Source organism: Peromyscus eremicus, chromosome 5 (genome assembly GCF_949786415.1).
Source record: "Peromyscus eremicus chromosome 5, PerEre_H2_v1, whole genome shotgun sequence".
NCBI classification, from domain to species: domain Eukaryota; kingdom Metazoa; phylum Chordata; class Mammalia; order Rodentia; family Cricetidae; genus Peromyscus; species Peromyscus eremicus.
In genome coordinates this window covers 68,025,369-68,044,599 of record NC_081420.1, presented here as the reverse complement: position 1 = coordinate 68,044,599, position 19,231 = coordinate 68,025,369, and the positions used below count along the sequence as shown (strand labels likewise).

Sequence of the window (19,231 nt, the reverse complement as noted above, 5' to 3'; positions counted from 1 at the left end):
GTATGTCCATAATGCTCTAAGTTGGAGAGGAGTTTGCAGGCAAGTCTCTACAAGTATTGTACTTCACTTAGGTGTATATATGTTGGTCTCCACTGAACATACTCTCTGTACCTCAATTACTACCATGTCTCCATCTGTAAAAACCAAACAACAATAAACATGAAAAATACAATTTCTCACAAACCGTAAGAAGTTCCTGAAATCAGCAAGCTACACAGGGCCCAAGGTTATACAAGCATTAAACAACAGCTGAGTTGGCAGGAGGTGGGTAGAAGAAACCCACTGACCTATCTAGATGCCTGAGAGTTATGCAGAGAATTGAGGGCTTCCAGCTTTCATGAGTTGTCACTCATGCTGGATACCCTTTTGGTAATACAGCTACCTTGAGTTGTCCATGGTTCTGTAAATAACTACCCAACCAAACTCTTCAAAGTAATACAACAAATTACTTAGATAATCCAGTACATTAGTCCATTGGATTGTCAAATTGGAATTTCATCAAATCTTTAACTCAGATCTGGATTCAGCATTGGCAGCTAAAGTCCTGCAGTTCCCACAAATGCCCAGTACTGTTGGTATTGTCTCTGATTTCATTTTGGATAGAAAGGTTCTATGTAACATACATAGTATTTGAAACTCTGAATTTATTGCTAAGAGGAAACTTTGACAAGTGTAAAACAGGATAAAATGACAAGCAGACTGATTTCTGGATAACATCACCTCAGTGTATTTATGTGGTTGAGGTTATATTCCCTGAAATTTTCTACTGGAAGTATTGAAGTGCTGACTTGGGAGACCCTGTTTCTGACTGAGTATACCCGGAAACATGGATGACTCAGTCCTTTGGCATCACTGATGCTCACACAGGCAGGGCAACAGAACATTCCTTTGAGTTTAGAGATATCATTCCTACTATTTAGAGCTCTACAATGCCCTTCCTATCTTCAGTAGATTCCAATATTCCCTTCAGAAAATAGAGCTCCCAATTTCCAGCCATTAGGAAATAACTGTTTTAAAGTTAAATATTTGCATACTAAATATCACTATTAATGTAGAAGACACTCTTAACATTGGGTCAGGTACTATTTTAAGCATAGTATAAGTGTTACATCATTGAATCTCAGTGACAAGCTTAGAAGTTCAATGCTATTATTATTCCCATTTAATAAATTAAGAAAAGATAATCATCACATTCATGGTCACACTAGTTGCTGACAGAGTGCATACTCAGATCCAAGCTATCTGGTCCTAAGCCCCTGGCTCATCATTTCATCATGCTGTTTCCCAGCTCATATGCGAAGGTTTGGAATGCAGTAGTTGAAGTTCATCAGAAGGTTTAAATAATTCAAAACTTGATTACATGTTAAAAATGAAATTTAGACCAAGTTCAACATTAGCTCTTAATCTTCTCTTGTAAAGAGATAAACTTATATTTGTAAATAATTTTAAATTAAATTTATAGAAGAATACAAAGAGACTGTCTCTGATTTTATGAAGATTTTTAAATTTTAAATTTTAAATTTATACTACTTTTGCTAATGTATTGATTTTCAAAGCTAAGGTATTTGATGCTTGTCAGCAGTGTAAAGAGTATCCCCAACCTGAGCTGCAGAGAAGGCTCAGTGAGTAAAGGTGCTTGATAGCTAGACTATTGACCTGAGTTAGACCTCTGGGACTAACATGGTAAAAGGAAAAGAGATACTTATGCAACCTGTCTTCTGATCTCTGTATGTATAAACACACACACACACACACACACACACACACACACACCCCCCACACTTAAACAAATACAATAAAAAAGGACCTCTGCCACAAACAATACCCAACCCATACCTGAAGTTCAGCCCATGTCAAAGCAGTACTTACTTCTCTTTCATAGGGCCTAAGTTGTTTTCTTGACACCCACATCCAGTGGCTCACAACCATCTGTAATTCTGTTTATAGGGGATCAGAGGCCCTCTTCAGGCCTCCATGGACATCTATACACAAGTGGTTTACATACATATACTCAGGCATACACATAAAATAAACATAAATAAATATTATTTTAAAAAAATACAGTGCTTGAGTTTATATTTCAGTAAAACACATGTAAGTACTCAACTCCTGAGCCATATCTTTAGAACATCAAACATAATTTTTAAGACAAATTCTTACTTTGAAAAGTAAAGATTGTCTTTCAAATACATAAAATTGGTCATAGTGAATTTCACTGGGTTCCTGTCTTACAGGGTTTCTATCTAAAGCTCCTTCTAGTCTAGTTGGATTTCTACACTCAGAAAAAGCAGCAAGAGTAACTGAATGACTAGTAACATACTTCTCCTTAGTTGTTGACGAAAGTTTACTAAATTCAGTGATTATGGTGGGCCAGCACTACTCTAATTATATTAGTTTTGTGGAAGGGAATGATTCCAGGCCATTATTTTCGATTAAATGTCATCAAGTTGTCAGAGAAATCATGGAGGAAAACTAAAAATCTAAAACAATCATCAGATAAAAATCCACCTAGATTCATTACAAACCTTACCCACATTAAAATAGAGTAAAATGAACAAAGAACAGTGCTCCTAGCAATCCATTCTGCTGGTGTTTCTCATTCAAAGTATCAACACTCCCATCAGTAAAAGGAGAAAAGAAAAATTAAGGCAAAGTGTTTAGTTGTGACAAAAGTACATTACAATTGTCCAGTAAAAGAAAGCACAGTGGGATAATGGTGTACAGATGTAACAGTTTTGTTATCGTGTATATTTATACATTCATCAACCTGGTATTTTTTATTCACTCTATCCACACATTCATCCACTATGAAATCTGTCAGTCTGTTGGTCTGTCTGTCTCTCCATCTGGTCACCTGGAAAAAGGACTTAGATGCCTCTAAGCTACCTTTTTAACTAAGCTACAACCTTGGACTTCTGTGTCTCCACACCACTCAGTTTTATCCAACAAACAAACAAACAAACAACCTGAATGATTTTAGTACAAGTTCCCTCTTGAGTCTGACCCATCCTTCCAATTCTTTGAACAGAATCTAGTTTTCAGTAATGCTTCTGAATATTCTGCTGGGCCCATTTACGTCCTTTCACAACAACTTTAACAAAAACACGAAGGCTTGTGGTGTTAGCTCAACCTGAGCTTGCCCTCAATTTCTTACCAGGTTGTTCATCTCCTATCATCTCCCCGTGACTTCTGGTCAACCTGTCCCATACCTTAAAGAGTGGCATTAAGTCAGTTTAACTAGAAACTCCCTCAGTCTTGAGGGATCACTTTGGTAAGAAATAGGATTTAAATTTAAGTCCTCAAGAAAGGGGTGTTGTTCACCCCTTTGTACTCTTCATCTTGGCCATAAAGTCCATTAGCTAAATCTACCCAGAACTGAGCCCAGTCCTGTACATATACCCTCTTGCCATATTTCAATAGTAAATAACTTGTTTTCATAATTTCAACTATTGTTATCCTGCTTTTTAAAAAAAGATTTATTTTACTTTCAATTTTGCATGTATGTTTGTATGTATGTATGTATGTATGTATGTATGTATGTGTCTGTGTGGGAGTATGCTCATGTATGCATGCAAGTGTCTGAAGAGGCGAGAAGAGGTATCAAATTATCTGACAGTAGGGTTATAAATGGTTGTGAGCCACCTGATGCGGGTGCTGGGAAATTAACTCGGCAAGCCCCGCACATGCTCTGAATCTCCATGTCATCTCTCCAGTCCCCCTTTGAGTGTAGCTTTTGCTTTTGACAGATTTCTTTATTTTTGACAAACTGTTTTAATTTGCCTGGGCTCCCCTCGGCATCATTATGTAACTACTGAGGACCTTCAATTCTTGATCCTCTTGCTTCCCCCCACCCCAATGTTGGGGCTACAGGCATCTTCACCACACCCAGTTTCTGTAGTTCTGGGGCACAAGCCTGGGGCTCTCTGTATGCTAGGTAAGCACTCTGTTTTGAGCTTCATTCCCAGGCAGATGGTTATTATTATTTTTCGTAAAGAATTAGAACTTTCCAAAAACAAAATCAATCTTTTAAGGTCCTCAGCATCCTTTCATGGTGATTTCCTTTATAATCTCACAATAACTCTGGATAGGTAGGCGGGTATTTTTTATCTCTTTCTTTCAAGTTATAAAATTGAGGTGCAGAGAGGTTCACAATCTGAGAAAATGAGCATGGGAGCCAAGGTCTCCTTATTTCCAACCCTGGATGCCTTGCATTAAGAGGGGAATGATTCTCTGGGAGTTTCAAATGAGGATGTCATTGAATGTTTCAGGACAGAAGAGTTCTAGCTGTTGAATCAAACTGTGCACCCAGAACTGTGTTAAGTAATGTGGATTTGGGATATAGAAGAAATACACAGAGCAACAGAGTATGAAAGGTTGACACAGAGGAGAAGAAACAAGCCCAGGCTGGCTCCTAGGCTTTATAATCAGAAATGTCAGAACAGCCACCTCATAACTGTGACTTTGAATAAAGGGCAAAAATACCCAAATAACTGTAAGAATTCTTGTGTAGAATGTTTGCCTCGTTGCTTGCCATATGCTGTGGGTTTGTATAAAAATTTCCCTTTCCAACATTCCAGGAAGGCATGCTTCTTGCTTCAATCTGCCAACTGCAAAATTAGTCTTTAGCACTCACCATACACAGATCTTAAATGATGACTGAAGAAATGTGGCATAAACAGATGCACAATGGAGACACTGAAGACACACGAAATTAGATTCTATCATGCATATGTGTTACATAAATATTATAGATTATGATTTGAAAAAGAGGAGGAAAGAAGGAAGTGGAGCGTTTTGGCATGTCAAACACAAATTAAATGATTTCTAAGTTTACTTTATTCTGAAATGTTGGGGGGAAATGGAAAAAGTCTGTTGTATTTCCACCTTCCTCTTCTCTAGAACAAACACCAGAGATTCCAAACTATTGCTGAAATTATAGATGATGGTGATGGAAGGGAAAATTTTCATTAAATTATGTTCCCAGGTAGGACACTGTCTTGCTGCCTCCTCTGATTAACTCTGGGGAACCAGGAAGGGGGTGGGCATTGCTTCTTCAGGAAGCTCAGGCTTCTGGTTTTCCTGCTTTAACTCCTGCTTACTCAGAACAACATTAGCTGCCCCTGGGTCTTTTTCTAGCAAAATATTTCTTTGTTTTTTCCTGGTCTAATTTGTTGACAGAATGTGGACCCATGAGCATGCAAATTACATAAACTGGTGATAAGATTGGAGAAATCCACATGCCTCCCCTAAGGGCTTAAATTTAAATTCTGCTTCCACCCAAATTACTAGAGAGCTTTCCATCAAGAGTTGTCTGTGAGGCACGAGAAAATCTTCCCTTATGTGCAATCCTGCTTCCAATGTCCTGTTTTCTCTTGTAGGTTAGTAAGGCTCTGGGTAACATCTAGAGGAAGAATTGCTATGTATACGCCTGTGTGTGTGTGTGTGTGTGTGTGTGTGTGTGTGTGTGTGACTTGTGTGCTTTGTGCATGTACATGTGTGCCTGTGGTGTACTCTTAGGTGTTCATGTGTTTCTGTATGTGTTCCTGTGTGTGTATGTTTGTGCGTGCCTGTGGGTATTCCTATGTGCCTATATTCCTATGTGTCTATGTGCTTGCCTGGATGTGTTCATGTGTGCCTGTGTGTGTTCCTGTGTGTGTACATGTAGGTGTTCATGTTTGCCTGTGTGTGCACTTCTGTGTGTGTTCTTGTGTTCCTGTGTGTATTCCTATTTGCCTATATGTGTCTGTGTGCGTGCCTAGATGTGTTCATGTGTGCCTGTGTATGTCCCTGTGTGTGTGTGCCTGTAGGTGTTCACATGTACCTGTGTGTGTGTGTGTGTGCCCATGCTTGTGTATGAATATGTGTTCATGTGTGTCTTTGTGTGTGTATGTGTAGTTATGTGTGTGTTCATGTATGCTTGTGTTGTGTACATTTGTGTCTATTCAGTTGTGTGTGTTCATGTGCTTGAGTTTGTGTGTCTGTATGTATGTGTGTTTATCTATGTGATCATATGCCTATGTGTTTATGTATGCCTGTGTGTGTGTGTGTGTGTGTGTGTGTGTATATATATATATATATATATATATATATATATATATATATATATATATGAGTGTGCATGTGCATGTATGTTTATGTGTGTGTGTGTGTGTGTGTGTGTGTGTGTGTGTGTGTGTGTGTGTGTTGTGTGTGTGTGTGCTGAGAGGTGAAAGTTCTGTGGCCTTACTGAGGCACCCTGGCCAACACAACTTTGACATTACAGTTCTTACACTGTCTGTCACAATTTGCTCTTCTTTCTTTTTCCTTTCTTCCTCCTCCTCCTCCTCATTTTCTTTTTTGAGGGAAGATGCCATGGAAATGGATCAAAGGACCAGGTAATAATGAAAAGATAGGGAGTCCCAAATGGCCCATGTTAAAATATGAAACACTCTAAAAAGAACACCTTGGGATAAAAAAGTAAAAATCTACTAAGCAACTGTTTTTCAAGATATAAGATTATTTACATGACAGTTCAAGTAGCAACTTATATATCCAAAAAATAGGAATTTAAATAATTTTACTGTGCATTTTTCCATGAATTAGTGTGTCTGAGTGTGGCTGTGTACTTGTGATTTGGTGTGTTAGAGTGCTGTATGGGTGTGGAAGTGAGTGTGTGTGGTGTATAATAAATACTATCTGTATGGAATGTGTGTTGCACTTGCCTGTATGTGGAGTGCATATATGGTGCATGTGTCTGCATGTGGAGCATGTGTAGTGCATTTATCTGTATATATAATATGAATAACTGCATACAGAATGTGTGTGGCATGTGGATCTATATGTGATATTGTGGTGTCTATATAAGTACATGTGGTGTGCATATTTGCAAGTGGGATATGCATATCCATATGTGGGGTATGTGAGATGTGTTTATCTATATGTGGTATATACAGGAATGTATATATGTATACATGATACACGCTTCTGTGTACATGCCTATGTATATGTACATGTGGTATGTAGATCTGAATGTGGAGTGTGCATCCGTATTAGAGGACTTATTATTCATATGTAGTGTGCATATGTGTATCTGCATGTGGTGTGTGTGTGATGTGTTTATCTGTATAAAGTATTTATGGAAATGTATATATGTATGTTTAGCACATGTATCTGTATGCAGATGCATATATATGAAATGCAGTATGTATATTTGCATATGAGTTATGTGTATTTTCATGTGGAGTATGTGTTTGTGTGTGAATATGAGGTGTTTTACCTGTATGTGGGATGCATGTGCGTGTGTGTGTGTGTGTGTGTGTGTGTGTGTGTGTGTGCATGTGTGTGTGTGGTACAGATATGTTAGTGTAAAAGATGCTTAGGTTTGTTTTGTTTTCCTATTCCTGCTGGTAGAAACTGAATTTATGGACAAGCCAAAAGACCATAATTGAAGAGTGCAGAAAGGAAGGCTTCTAGCAATGGAAAACATGTAAAATGAATGCATGGAACACCTGATAAGTTTTACTAAGAAACTCAGATCCTTCTCTTTGGTTATAGCCTGCCCAAGGTGCCAAAAGCATTAATACAACTCCACAACTCCATGAGAACAACAAGGAAACAGTCTATAGCATCATGAATTTTCATGAAGTCAAGACAACAAATAAACCTAATGAGAAGAAAATCTTAAGTAGAGTCAGGACACAGAATCTGCCTCAAATTTGGGAGTGCACAGAAAACAGACAATTATCATCTCTACATGCAAGAAGAAATCAGCTACTTGAAATAGAATTTATTTATCAGATGGACACTACCCAGCAAATTGACACTGGACTGGTCACTTCATGGAATCTGTATGTAAACAGTACACCAGCATTCAAACTTCTGAAGGTATATTTTACACCCTTTTACGGACAATGTGATGGGATCAGAAGGCTAGCAAAAGTAACAAATTCCAGATAGGCCATGTCCTAATCTGATCATTTTCATTTCCCCTTCTTAAAAGGGTCTGTTCTAAATTTCACAGTGAATCAGCTCTGAGTCAGCCATCTTGCCCAGGGTCGCCTGGATCCAGAAGAGAAAAGGCATAGGAGAATTCAGCAAGATGAGAAAGTTATTTTCTTCTAACTCAAAAAAGCATGTGAAAATTCAACGGCTCATCACAACTTATTTTTCTTTTAATTGTCCCCTGTGATATGCAATAGGAAGTTTCACATGTACAGAGCAAAGGCCATTACCAAAAGTTTTGATAATGAATGTATCTGAAGTCAGTGCCTCTCTAAGTAACTGCTACCATGAACTCCACTGATTCTGTTTTAAGATAGATAATGGCAGTAGCATCTGAAAACTTAAACTTATTGAGCTTAGATTTCAAGTCATATTGAAGTGAGGTGTCAGGGCTTATTGGGCAATAAGGTGCCCACTGTCATTCATATCAGTAAAACTAATAAAAATTTAAAATGCTGAATGTGGCATTACCGTGAAATGATCACCAAAGAAACTTCTGGAATCAAACATTATTATTTTTTACATTTATTTATTATTTACTTTTGTGTATGCATATCTGTGGACAAATTTGTATCATGTTTCATGTGTGGAGGTGAAAGGGCAACTTGCAGGAGTCGATCGTGTCCTTCTACTAAGTGGGTCCCAAAGGAAGATGGAGCTCAGGTCTCGGGCTCAGGAGCCAAGCCCTTCATCTGCTGAGCCACCTCAGAGTCTCACATGCTCAATTTTAACATGCATTTTAGCAAGAACTTGTTAGTTTGACTGTCTATTTTAGCATCTCAGGTTTACTTCCTAGTTGGATAACTGTAAGTAGGGTCTCTGGTTTTTCATGACTCAGTTTTCTTATCTTCAGCAACTGGATATCAATTATATGTAATTTTTATGACTATTTTATTTAGTGTGTGTGTGTGTGTGTGTGAGTGTGCACATGTGTGTGATGTGTATAGGGGTGGTGTATGCCACAGTATGGCAGTACAGATGTGGAGATCAGAGACTTTTCAATAATATCTGAATCATAAAGTTATTGTAAAGAGCAAAGAGCCATTTAAGTATGTGTCCTGGTAAATAGAATTGGATATTGATGGCAACTTCATGTAGGGGTGTATGATATGAATATCTCCTCTACTCTAATGCTACTTGACTGGTACCAAAACAGTGCCTCAGAATAAACTATTTGCTCCCAGAGAGGTCATTGGTAAATAATGAGCCCAGGCTTATATACCACTTTGGTGCTTTCTGTATTATTTCTCTCCCTTATATACAGTTTCCTCTCTGAAGTCTGTAACTTGGTCAGCACATGTTGTCTTCATCACAAATGCACTTTGTTACTTCTTTCCTGCCATGAGAAACGTAAACCCAAATATGGGATTTGATTTAAGATCAAGCAAGCTTTAAAGTGTTGCATAAACTAAAAATAATCCAATATGAATCATGTCTTGGAATAAAATATATAACCCATCAGACACACTATGGCAAAAAAGATGAGATTATCAAAACAATTCTTTTGTTTTCCTTAGTATGTTATATGTAGTTGTGTATGACAATCACAGAGCTGAGTCTCTGCAAAACAACCATATATTAATTGGACACTTTTCTCACTGTGAAGAGAAGAAATATTAAATATGAAAGCACTTACCGCTGCTTGCCGATGAGTGTTGGACAGTATCCCGTGGATCTTCACTTTGTCTTTCTCCATTTGGTCTATGTTCACCCACAGGTCTCGGCTGGCAGAATCTGCTGGGCCATATATCCGAGATATGTAGTAATTGTGATCTGTGTCTTCCTGTATTGGTGAAGAATGATGAACATTAAGAACTGTAATGTTTCCGCTAATTTTATTTTTTAAGAGTTCTTCTGTAATTAAAGTTTTCAGTGATCTTCAATCTAGCAAATGGTTTAAGTAGACTCTTAGAGAAGTGAATTGAAATGAAAATGAAATATGTAAAAACAAGTCATCCTCTTTAGAAGAAACAGTTAGGCACAAAACACTTACAATCTCATTTATATTCTGTGCACCATATATTTCTTTTTGGTCATGGTAATAGTAAACACTTAACTGCTGACACGACAAATAGGTCTGATTTAGAAATATTTACTGAAGATCTGATTACTGCGAGTGACAACAAAATTAATTTATTCTTAAAAAAAACATTATATTTGGGCCTGAATTTAGTTAATGGTCTTAAAAATTCAGATAATTGCTTAATTTGGGTTATTAAAGTCTACTTTTATTTGAATTCTCATTATAGGTCTCACTACAGTGCTTTGCACAATGTGGTGATATATTATGTACCCTAATAAACTTACCTGGGGATCAGAGGACAAAGCCAGCCACTAGATTAGACACAGAGATCAGGCAGTGGTGGCACACACCCTTAATCCTGTCACTCAAAAGGAGACAGAGATCCATCTGGATCTCTATGAGTTTAAGGCCACACTGGAAACAGAGACAGGCAGTGGTGGCACATAACTTTAATCCCAGTACTGAGAAGCACACAGGCCTTTAATCCCAGGAAGTGATGGCAGGGCAGAAAAATGTATATTTTAGTGATTGTCTTCTGTCTTTATACTGAAAGACATGAGGAAACAGGAAGTCTCTCTCTTTAGACTGAGTATTTCATAGAGGTAAGAACTTATGGCTGTGGCTTGTTCTTTTTCTCTGATCTTTCAGCTTTCACCCCAATACATGGCTCAGGGTTTTTTGTTTGTTTGTATGTTTTGTTTTGTTTTTTTTTTTTTAATAGCAATTTGCATTACAGCAGAGAGACTGTATTCCTCCTGTTTCCAGATCAACAAGGAAAGTGAAGGTTTTCAAATCATCTGACACTTGGATAATACAGATCATATACATGTATTAGCTACAAAATGCAACGGTGCCTATGAGGGTTTGGAGATGACTCCTCCACAGATAAGCATTTGCCAGATAAGCATGACAATCTCTTTTGGGGTCTCAATTACCCAATAAAAAATCAGACATGTGTCCCATGCATCATTTTAAAAGGTATTTAATTTCACGTTTAATTATATGCATTTATATGCACTTTTTATATGTATTTTGTCTGACATTCAGGTAAATTTGAGAAAAAGGTGTATAGAGAAGATTGCCTATGATTTGGGCAATAAAGTTTTGAAAGTGAATTCTGTCTAATACATTTATTATCAACGTGTTACTGGAATAAAACTGAAGTATCCAGCCATTCAGTCAAAACCAGAATCCCATGTATGTCTTCTCAGATCACCAGGTTAATGTGCACAGAAACTGATTATAGATAGCAAAAACATGAACAAGTCTAACCAGTATTCAAAGAGATTTTGCATCATTCCTAAAAGAAATACACATGGAAATGCCGAAGAGAATGGATGTTAACCACAAATTGAGTTTTCACTTTATTTTTTAAAATTTTATTTTATTTTATTTTACAATATAATTTAGTTCTAAATATCAGCCATGGATTCCCTTGTTCTCCCCCCTCCCGCCCCCTCCCCTTCCCCCCAGCCCCCCCCCCCATTCCCACCTCCTCCAGGGCAAAGCCTCCGCTGAGAATTGAGATCAACCTGGTAGACTCAGTCCAGGCAGGTTCAGTCCCCTCCTCCCAGGCTGAGCCAAGCATCCCTGCATAAGCCCCAGGTTCACTTTAATAAAATGTACAAGTAAAGTTCTAGTTAAATTTTGGGTGCGAGAAACTTCTGCAGAGAAAGAAGAGGATACTCAAAGCACATGGGAAGGAGATGCCCTGAAGCTGAGAGGATGGGAGTTTCCAGGTCTTCCTTCACAGCTTCAAAACAAAACGCATGAGGACCAAAAGCATTGTGTCTCAGTATTCTCTCTCTCTCTCTCTCTCTCTCTCTCTCTCTCTCTCTCTCTCTCTCTCTCTGTTGCTCCCCCGTGGGGACTTCTTCACTAGAAGGAGAATGAGCCATGATATTCCACAAAATTCATCGGGCATATGTGAACATCAGTGTAAGATGGACCATTGGCAAGGCATTTAGGAGTTCAGAGGTTGTACATTTCCTTATTCTGCTTGCTGGGATGTCTATGTGTGAGATTTGATACCGCTGCCATTTTGGCATCCTGGGGAGAAGGCTGAAAATAAAAGTAACACACAGAAAGAAGGACAAAATGGCAAACACACACTAAAGGAAAAGCCATCCCTCTGGTTATGTTGATTATCTACATGTACTTGTTCAACTTCATCATACATCACCTTAATGGAAGAATCATGATTTTAAAAAAACATGGCTCTTATTCATAAACAAACTTAAGCAAGACTGAATAAGTTGATTTTAGACACCTTTTAGGTCTTGGTAACAAATACATACCCAATTCTTGCATTCTGTGCAACTTGCCAAAAAGCATCAGATCTGAACAGCAAATAATAACTTATTTAGTTTTAATGAGTATTAGAAAAGATGACTTTGGAGAAAATGCTCAGTGAGTGTTAATTTGTTACAAGTTTCTTATAAACTGTAATGAACTCAGTAACACTAAGTTCCACAACACAATCAATCTTTAGGCATACTGTGTAACTGATTCTATGAGGTGGTGAAATTCACGCAGAATTATTAATGCATAAAGTTTCATCAATTAAGAGTCAAGTTCAGCCGGGCAGTGGTGGCGCACGCCTTTAATCCCAGCACTCGGGAGGCAGAGGCAGGCGGATCTCTGTGAGTTCGAGGCCAGCCTGGTCTCCAAAGCGAGTTCCAGGAAAGGCGCAAAGCTACACAGAGAAACCCTGTCTCGAAAAACCAAAAAAAAAAAAAAGAGTCAAGTTCAGTATAAAGACAGAAGACAATCATTAAAAGAACTGATTTTTATCTTTAATCTCTGCAATTATTTAAACAAATAATTTTTAGTTATAATGATGAATAACAATATAAAAAGGCAATGAATTATCTGAAGAATTATGCACAACGTTGGCTGTAATATATATCACTGATGTGACTACATAAAACCATGCCTTTGATTTTCAGCTAAGTCGGAGTTTCTCAAAACAATACCAAGTCTTGAAAACACTGAAGTTAAGCTAAAGACTTGGTACTGATTTCTATAGCTCAAGCTTGCCAAGTTGTCATGGCAACTTTTATTCAAAGATAAAAGCAATTTATTGTTTACCTAGGAAAGTAGACACACTCATTGTTAAATCCCTGAGAGGTGTTTGTCTCAGTCACTCAGGAAAGCCATAAAATAGATGTCCCCAAAATGTGAAATTTTAGCACCAGTAAATTATTCAAACTATTTTTTGTCATTTTTTTAGGCATAATGATACTTAAAGAGTTATTGAAAGTCACTCTGCACACAAAGATTTTTATTTTCTCTTCTAAAGCCAAGTTATTTCTAATACCAGAGACAATAAAGTGAAGCACTACTGTGATATGCCTACTTGCCAATTCATTTAGGAAACCAACTGTTACTGAAAGTAGACAGCTCAGTGGGTGACTCTAAATGCTATAAACTCAGGTTGTCAAAAACTGCCTGCAAATCTGCAGCTGTAGGGCAACACAGGGCCTCCTCCAAAACATTCAGAGCATGAGTCACCATAGCTACAGGCGTCCTGCAAGAATCAGTCTACACCACCCAGCTAAAGTGCTCTCTTTCATTACACACAGTATTTGTAGATGATGCCCATGTCTAGATGCAGCAATGACATTTCTTTGAAAACTACAAGATACTGAGAACTTATTGTATAGCCATCCATATGCTAATAATTTTATATCTGGATACATTTAATATAATCAAGGTTTTCAAGCAATGTCATTTAACATTAAACTTAAGGCTACCACATAAATATTAATCTTCAATAAATAGGATTTTATGGTCTTTACACGTGTGGAGGTGTATTTTATTCTGATAAGAATGCTTTCACATGGGTGTTATTATTAATTTAAACATAAAGGTATTTTAAATACCACATGTGTACATCATACTTTCCGGACATAAATAGAAAAACAAACAAACAAAAACAAAAAACCAAAACCAACAATCTAGTTCTCTGTGATCTAACCCAAGGTGCTATTATAAGTAAGTAAGGGGTATGATAAAATAACAAAACTGAAGAAAGAACACAGTGAGCATACTAAAAAAAAAAAAAAATCTTGAGACATGTAAATGCATTCATACTGTGCCCACACAGCCTTGGGTAACAAACAGCGTAAAAGAGAAAAACTCAGCAAGTTAAAGAATGCCAAAATAGTGGAACATTGGCTATACAAGGCTGATACACATAAAAGAAGGCATGGATATTTTCCCTCCCCCTTCTGGCTGCTTCCTTCCACACCTCTTCTCATGCTTCACTCTCCTCTTCTCTTTCTCTTTCCTTCATCTTCACTCGTTCCTTAGGAAAAGTCCTCAGAAAACCTTCAACAAAACTGTGTACTGTGAATTTTCCTGTGATCCCTCCCCTCGTCTCTTCCTTGACACACATTTGCTAGGACCTACTAAATAGTTCAGGATAGCCTTGAACTCAAGGCAACCTCCCAAGTGCTAGCATTATGGGTGTGAATTACCATACTTGGCTCAAAGAGCAATTGTATAGGTATCCAAAAGTCAAGTTGTAAAACAGAGTAAGAAGGCCGGGCAGTGGTGGCGCACACCTTTAATCCCAGCACTCGGGAGGCAGAGCCAGGTGGATCTTTGTGAGTTCGAGGCCAGCCTGGGCTACCGAGTGAGTTCCAGGAAAGACACAAAGCTACATAGAGAAACCCTGTCTCAAAAAAAAAAAAAAAAAAAAACAGAGTAAGAAAACATTGGATAAGCTAACTCCATCCTAACATCCCATGGAAACAGAATCTATATAATCCCAGAAAATGAACTTGTGATTCAAATTTATTTCCTCTACCAAGTTATATTATAAAAGGTATAAATAAAAGGTAGCATCATTCTAACACATGTAGATACAGAGAAAATACACTACCAATGTGAAAATTCTTATACCTACTACCAAATCAACTGGGGGTAATTAAACTGCCCATCATAGCTATTCCAGTGAGCAATTATCTTCATACTGCCTGGCTCTATGTAAGAGTGCAGGAGCTATGGCGAAAGGTCTGATGACGAACACCGACTCTGTAACAAGAATACTTGAAAAAAGGTCATGTGCAGTTATTAAAATTATAAGCAGGTATGTAATTTCTTTCCATCATGAACTGATACTAATAATATTCAAATTGTTACATATTGACTGTGAAATGCCCCTCACAGGTTCCTGTCTTGAATGCTTGTTCTGCAGCTGATGACACTTTTTGGGAAGCTTGTGGAACCTTGAGGAGGCGAGACTTAGATGAAGGAAGGGAGTCCCTATAGGCAGTCCTGTGTCCTGGCTTGTCCGCTGCTTCCTGTTCCACAAAGATGTGAACTGCCTCCCTCACATGACCCCGCCCCAGGAACTGAGAAGTCCTGCCACACCTTCACTCTCACAGTGGATCCACGTCCTACAAAACAATGACTCCAACAAAACTTTCCTTGAGTTGTTTCGGTTTCTGTTAGGCATTGTGATCCCCAAATAACTAATGTACTGAAATGATTAGCCCATGATAGATAACAATTAACAGATGAACCTGAAAGCATAGAAATACTTGCTATAAAAACTTTCATTTTTTTAAAATGCCACTGAGGGCAGAAATCTGAAACTGAATATTTAGAGTTGTGTACATGCCACCAAAGGCCAGCAGAAAAATATTAAACTCATTACTTTCCTCAATATAATACTCATGCACATCTAAATTTTATAAAATTGCAGGTAACTAAATGTGAAGGAATATTTTTAGTTACTTGCTTTTTAATCCTATCTGATTACACATATTTGTTTATGTATGTATATAAATACATCAATAATTAATAAATGTTACATGTCTGTGTAGAATATATTAGGCATTATACTAACTGGGTTATTTTTAAGTAATGGCATCTAGAGGAAATAGCCTTCCCAATAAATATTAGTTGAAATTTTAATTGTTAACACATTACATAAAGTTGGAGATATTTGTTTGTATTTACACAAAACATTAGAAAATTTTTGATTTCCCAAAGGAAAACATTCAGACTTTGAGAATTCCAAACATGTATTTTGATCAATATATTTAATGTTAAAAGTCAATTTTTGAAATACAAATGTGAATGTATATAGTCACAAGGCTGTTTACTGTGAATAGCAAATATATCTATTGAAATTTTATAGTAGGTTTTTTAAAGTATAGTTGCTTTAAAAACTTCCTAAAGAAAAATTCTTAACACACTAAGTTAGGTACTCAACACAGAATTGCAAGGTCAAAAACTAGAATTGTTTCAGGGCAAAGTTGATATACAGATTTGAACTAAATATTTTCTTTAACATATTAGCTTCTTTGACTTATATAAAGTTCAATATTTTGTACTATGAATAGCAAATTAAATTTAGCATTAAGAGAAATGTAAGAAAGTACCAATTTTCATCAAATATTGTGAGACTGACTTTTGAAATTTCATATTCACTAATGGCAAAACCATATCACATTTCTTCCTTTATACTTATTTATGTAAAAATTACTTCATGTTTCTAAGGTACGGCACACTGTTAATGAGACATTTGAAAGCAAGTATGGAAGTGAATACTTAAGAATTACTCAAGGGCAGTCTTAGATCTTATAATTTGTTTTTTTACAATTCAACAAGTGTTATATTTTAAGGGAGTATTCATGTTTCTTTGAAGTTATCATCCAGTATACCCTTTATTTCCATGAAATGTTTAAGGCTTTTTAGAAAGGGTCTGGTCTATAGGCCAGAGAGACAGCTACATTCTGACATCTGTGGGCAGGGGGATGGCAGGTAGCTAAGAGCTTGCAGAAAGGAAGCATGAAGTGTGCCCAAAGACACGAAACTAGCAGGCTGCTGTCTGAACTCTATTTCTCCTGAGCTTGATCACTGATGAGCTCCAGCACATTAGTATATTCACCAGTTCATATTAGCATGACTTTTCTTGTACACTAAGTTTATCACATAGCCACATCCATCTGATAGGGTCATACACAGAGTGAAAAGAGCTACAGCCCTACAGTAGCAGTCACTGCATGGCATATGGAAGGGTAGACCACATGGAGATACGAATAAAAACCACACCACACTCCTCCTTTCCCTATCACCTCATAAGAAACAGATGTCAGAATGTCTCTAAGCATTCCAACTCTTAGATTTAGTCTGGGTAAGAGTTGAACCAGACTACTCTTCAACAAAGTTCCTAAAATTGTTTGGAAAAATAGAAAGTGATGATTAGATGTAGGATAGAAGACTCGGCCTGATTTAAATGATTCTTTTGGAATGAAAGAAAAGTGTGGTTTGCATGACCAGTGAAATTAGCAAGCTATAATTAATACTGTCTCCATTTTAGCAGCTGAATAATCATCCTTCTTAGTAAACTATATACTAGCCTAACAACTGGCACAAAGTTACAGAATTCTTGCACTGGATTGAAGGATCCTAGGGTATGTTATTCATCATTTGTGAGAACTCATGAACTATGGGTCTCTATATATAAATGCACTACCATTTTCAAATGTGAAGTGTAATTCTCATAAGTAAGATGTGTATTTATTCGGTGTATCACAGAATTTCTCTGTAATTCTTGGTGCAGTATATTTTTTCAGTCAACTACAAATAATCAATAACTGTACCATAAAGGGACTCAAAATGTTATAATAAAAAAAAATCATATGTAGATGTAACCAACCTTCTTATTAAATAAGAAACACAGAACCAATGCAAAGAAGAAAGCCAAGAGGTCAGAGCTAAGAGCCTTACCCATCTGCTGCAGCTAGCCTCTTCAGCCAAGAGAGCTACTTCCTGTGTTTTTGTCTTTATATAGACTTTCTGTTCTGCCTTCTCATTGGTTGTAAACCCAACCACATGACTGCCTCGTCACTGCCTGTCTGTACAGACCTCCAGGTCTTCTATGGTTGGTATTGAGATTAAATGCGTGTGTCTCCAATGCTGGCTGTATCCTTGAACACACAGAGATCTACCTAGCTCTGCCTACCAAGTGCTGGGATTAAAGGTGTGCACCACCACTGCCCAGCTTTTGCTATGGCCCTAATAGCTCTGACCCCAAGGCAACTTTATTTATTAACATACAAATCACATTTTAGTACAAATAAAATATCACTATAATCATAGTTCAAAGGGATCATGACCTAGGTTTAGCATTTCTGCTATCTATAAACTGCTTTAGCTAGCCTGGGATACCATAACAAAATACCATAGAATGGAATATTTAACAAGGAAATTCATTCTATTTACAGCATACAATTTTGTAATTTCAAACATAATGTGAATATTATGTAAATATATCACCAAAGACATAATGACAAAAAGTCCCTGTTTGGTTTCTATATAATATCTTGCCCCCTGCCCTCCCTGTCCCTTCCCTTCTCTGCTGTGCCCCTCCATCCAAGGAGTCTCCTTTACCCTTCATCTCTGTTGGCCTCCCCACTCCACACCTTAAAGAGTTTTGTCCCATCTCAGGAACCTCTTTCCAGTTTCCTGGCTTCTAGGCACACCTATCCCATTTGGATATGCATAGTTAACATTTAGAAGCCAAGATTGGCATAGGAGAGAAAATATGTTGCTTGTCTTTCTAAAGTTTCCTCAGTTAATATGATATATTCCAATCCCACCCATTTTCCTGTAAATTCAGTTTTATTTTGCTTTGTGGCTGAAGCCTCCATGCTGATTTCCATAGTGACAACACAATTTACACCACAAACAGGAATGAAGTCTTCCTGCAGACTCATCAGTATTTGTTGTCATATTTTCTTGAAAATAGACACTCTGAATGGGCTCAAAGTATCAAAGTAGTGTTTAGTTTGCATTTTTTTGATATCTAAAGATGTTGAAACTTTTAAAAATGTGTATTAGCCATTCGTACTTTATTGAGATGTCTTCATTTATTGATAGGCAGCAGTGGAGTGTGTATATTTAACTTTTGCATATCTTTTTTATATCTTTTAGATACTAATACTTTGAAGTATAGCTGGCAAGGATTGCCTCCCATTCTGTGAGCCGTCTGTTCACTCTATTGATAGTTTCTTTTGGAGTACAGAAGATTCCGAGTTTCATAGAGTCAAATTTGTCCACTCTTTGTACTAATTCTAGTACTATTAGATTCTACTAAAAGATTCCTTGCCTATACATATAGCTTGAAGTATTCTAACTTTGTCTTCCCTTAGCAGTTGTGGCACTTTGGGTAATAAGCTAAGGTTTTTTAAATAATTTGGCTAGAGTTAC

At 37.2% G+C, this 19,231-nt stretch overlaps 1 protein-coding gene across 1 annotated transcript in view; it reads right to left on the bottom strand.

Moving 5' to 3' along the window:
- Plxdc2 (plexin domain containing 2) overlaps positions 1 to 19,231 on the bottom strand; it is a 394,952-nt gene that overhangs the window by 189,898 nt on the left and 185,823 nt on the right. Inside the window, exon 3 of the mRNA XM_059263622.1 lies at positions 9,617 to 9,763. Within this exon, the coding sequence (XP_059119605.1) occupies positions 9,617 to 9,763 (147 nt within the window). The remainder of the gene's footprint in view (positions 1 to 9,616; positions 9,764 to 19,231) is intronic.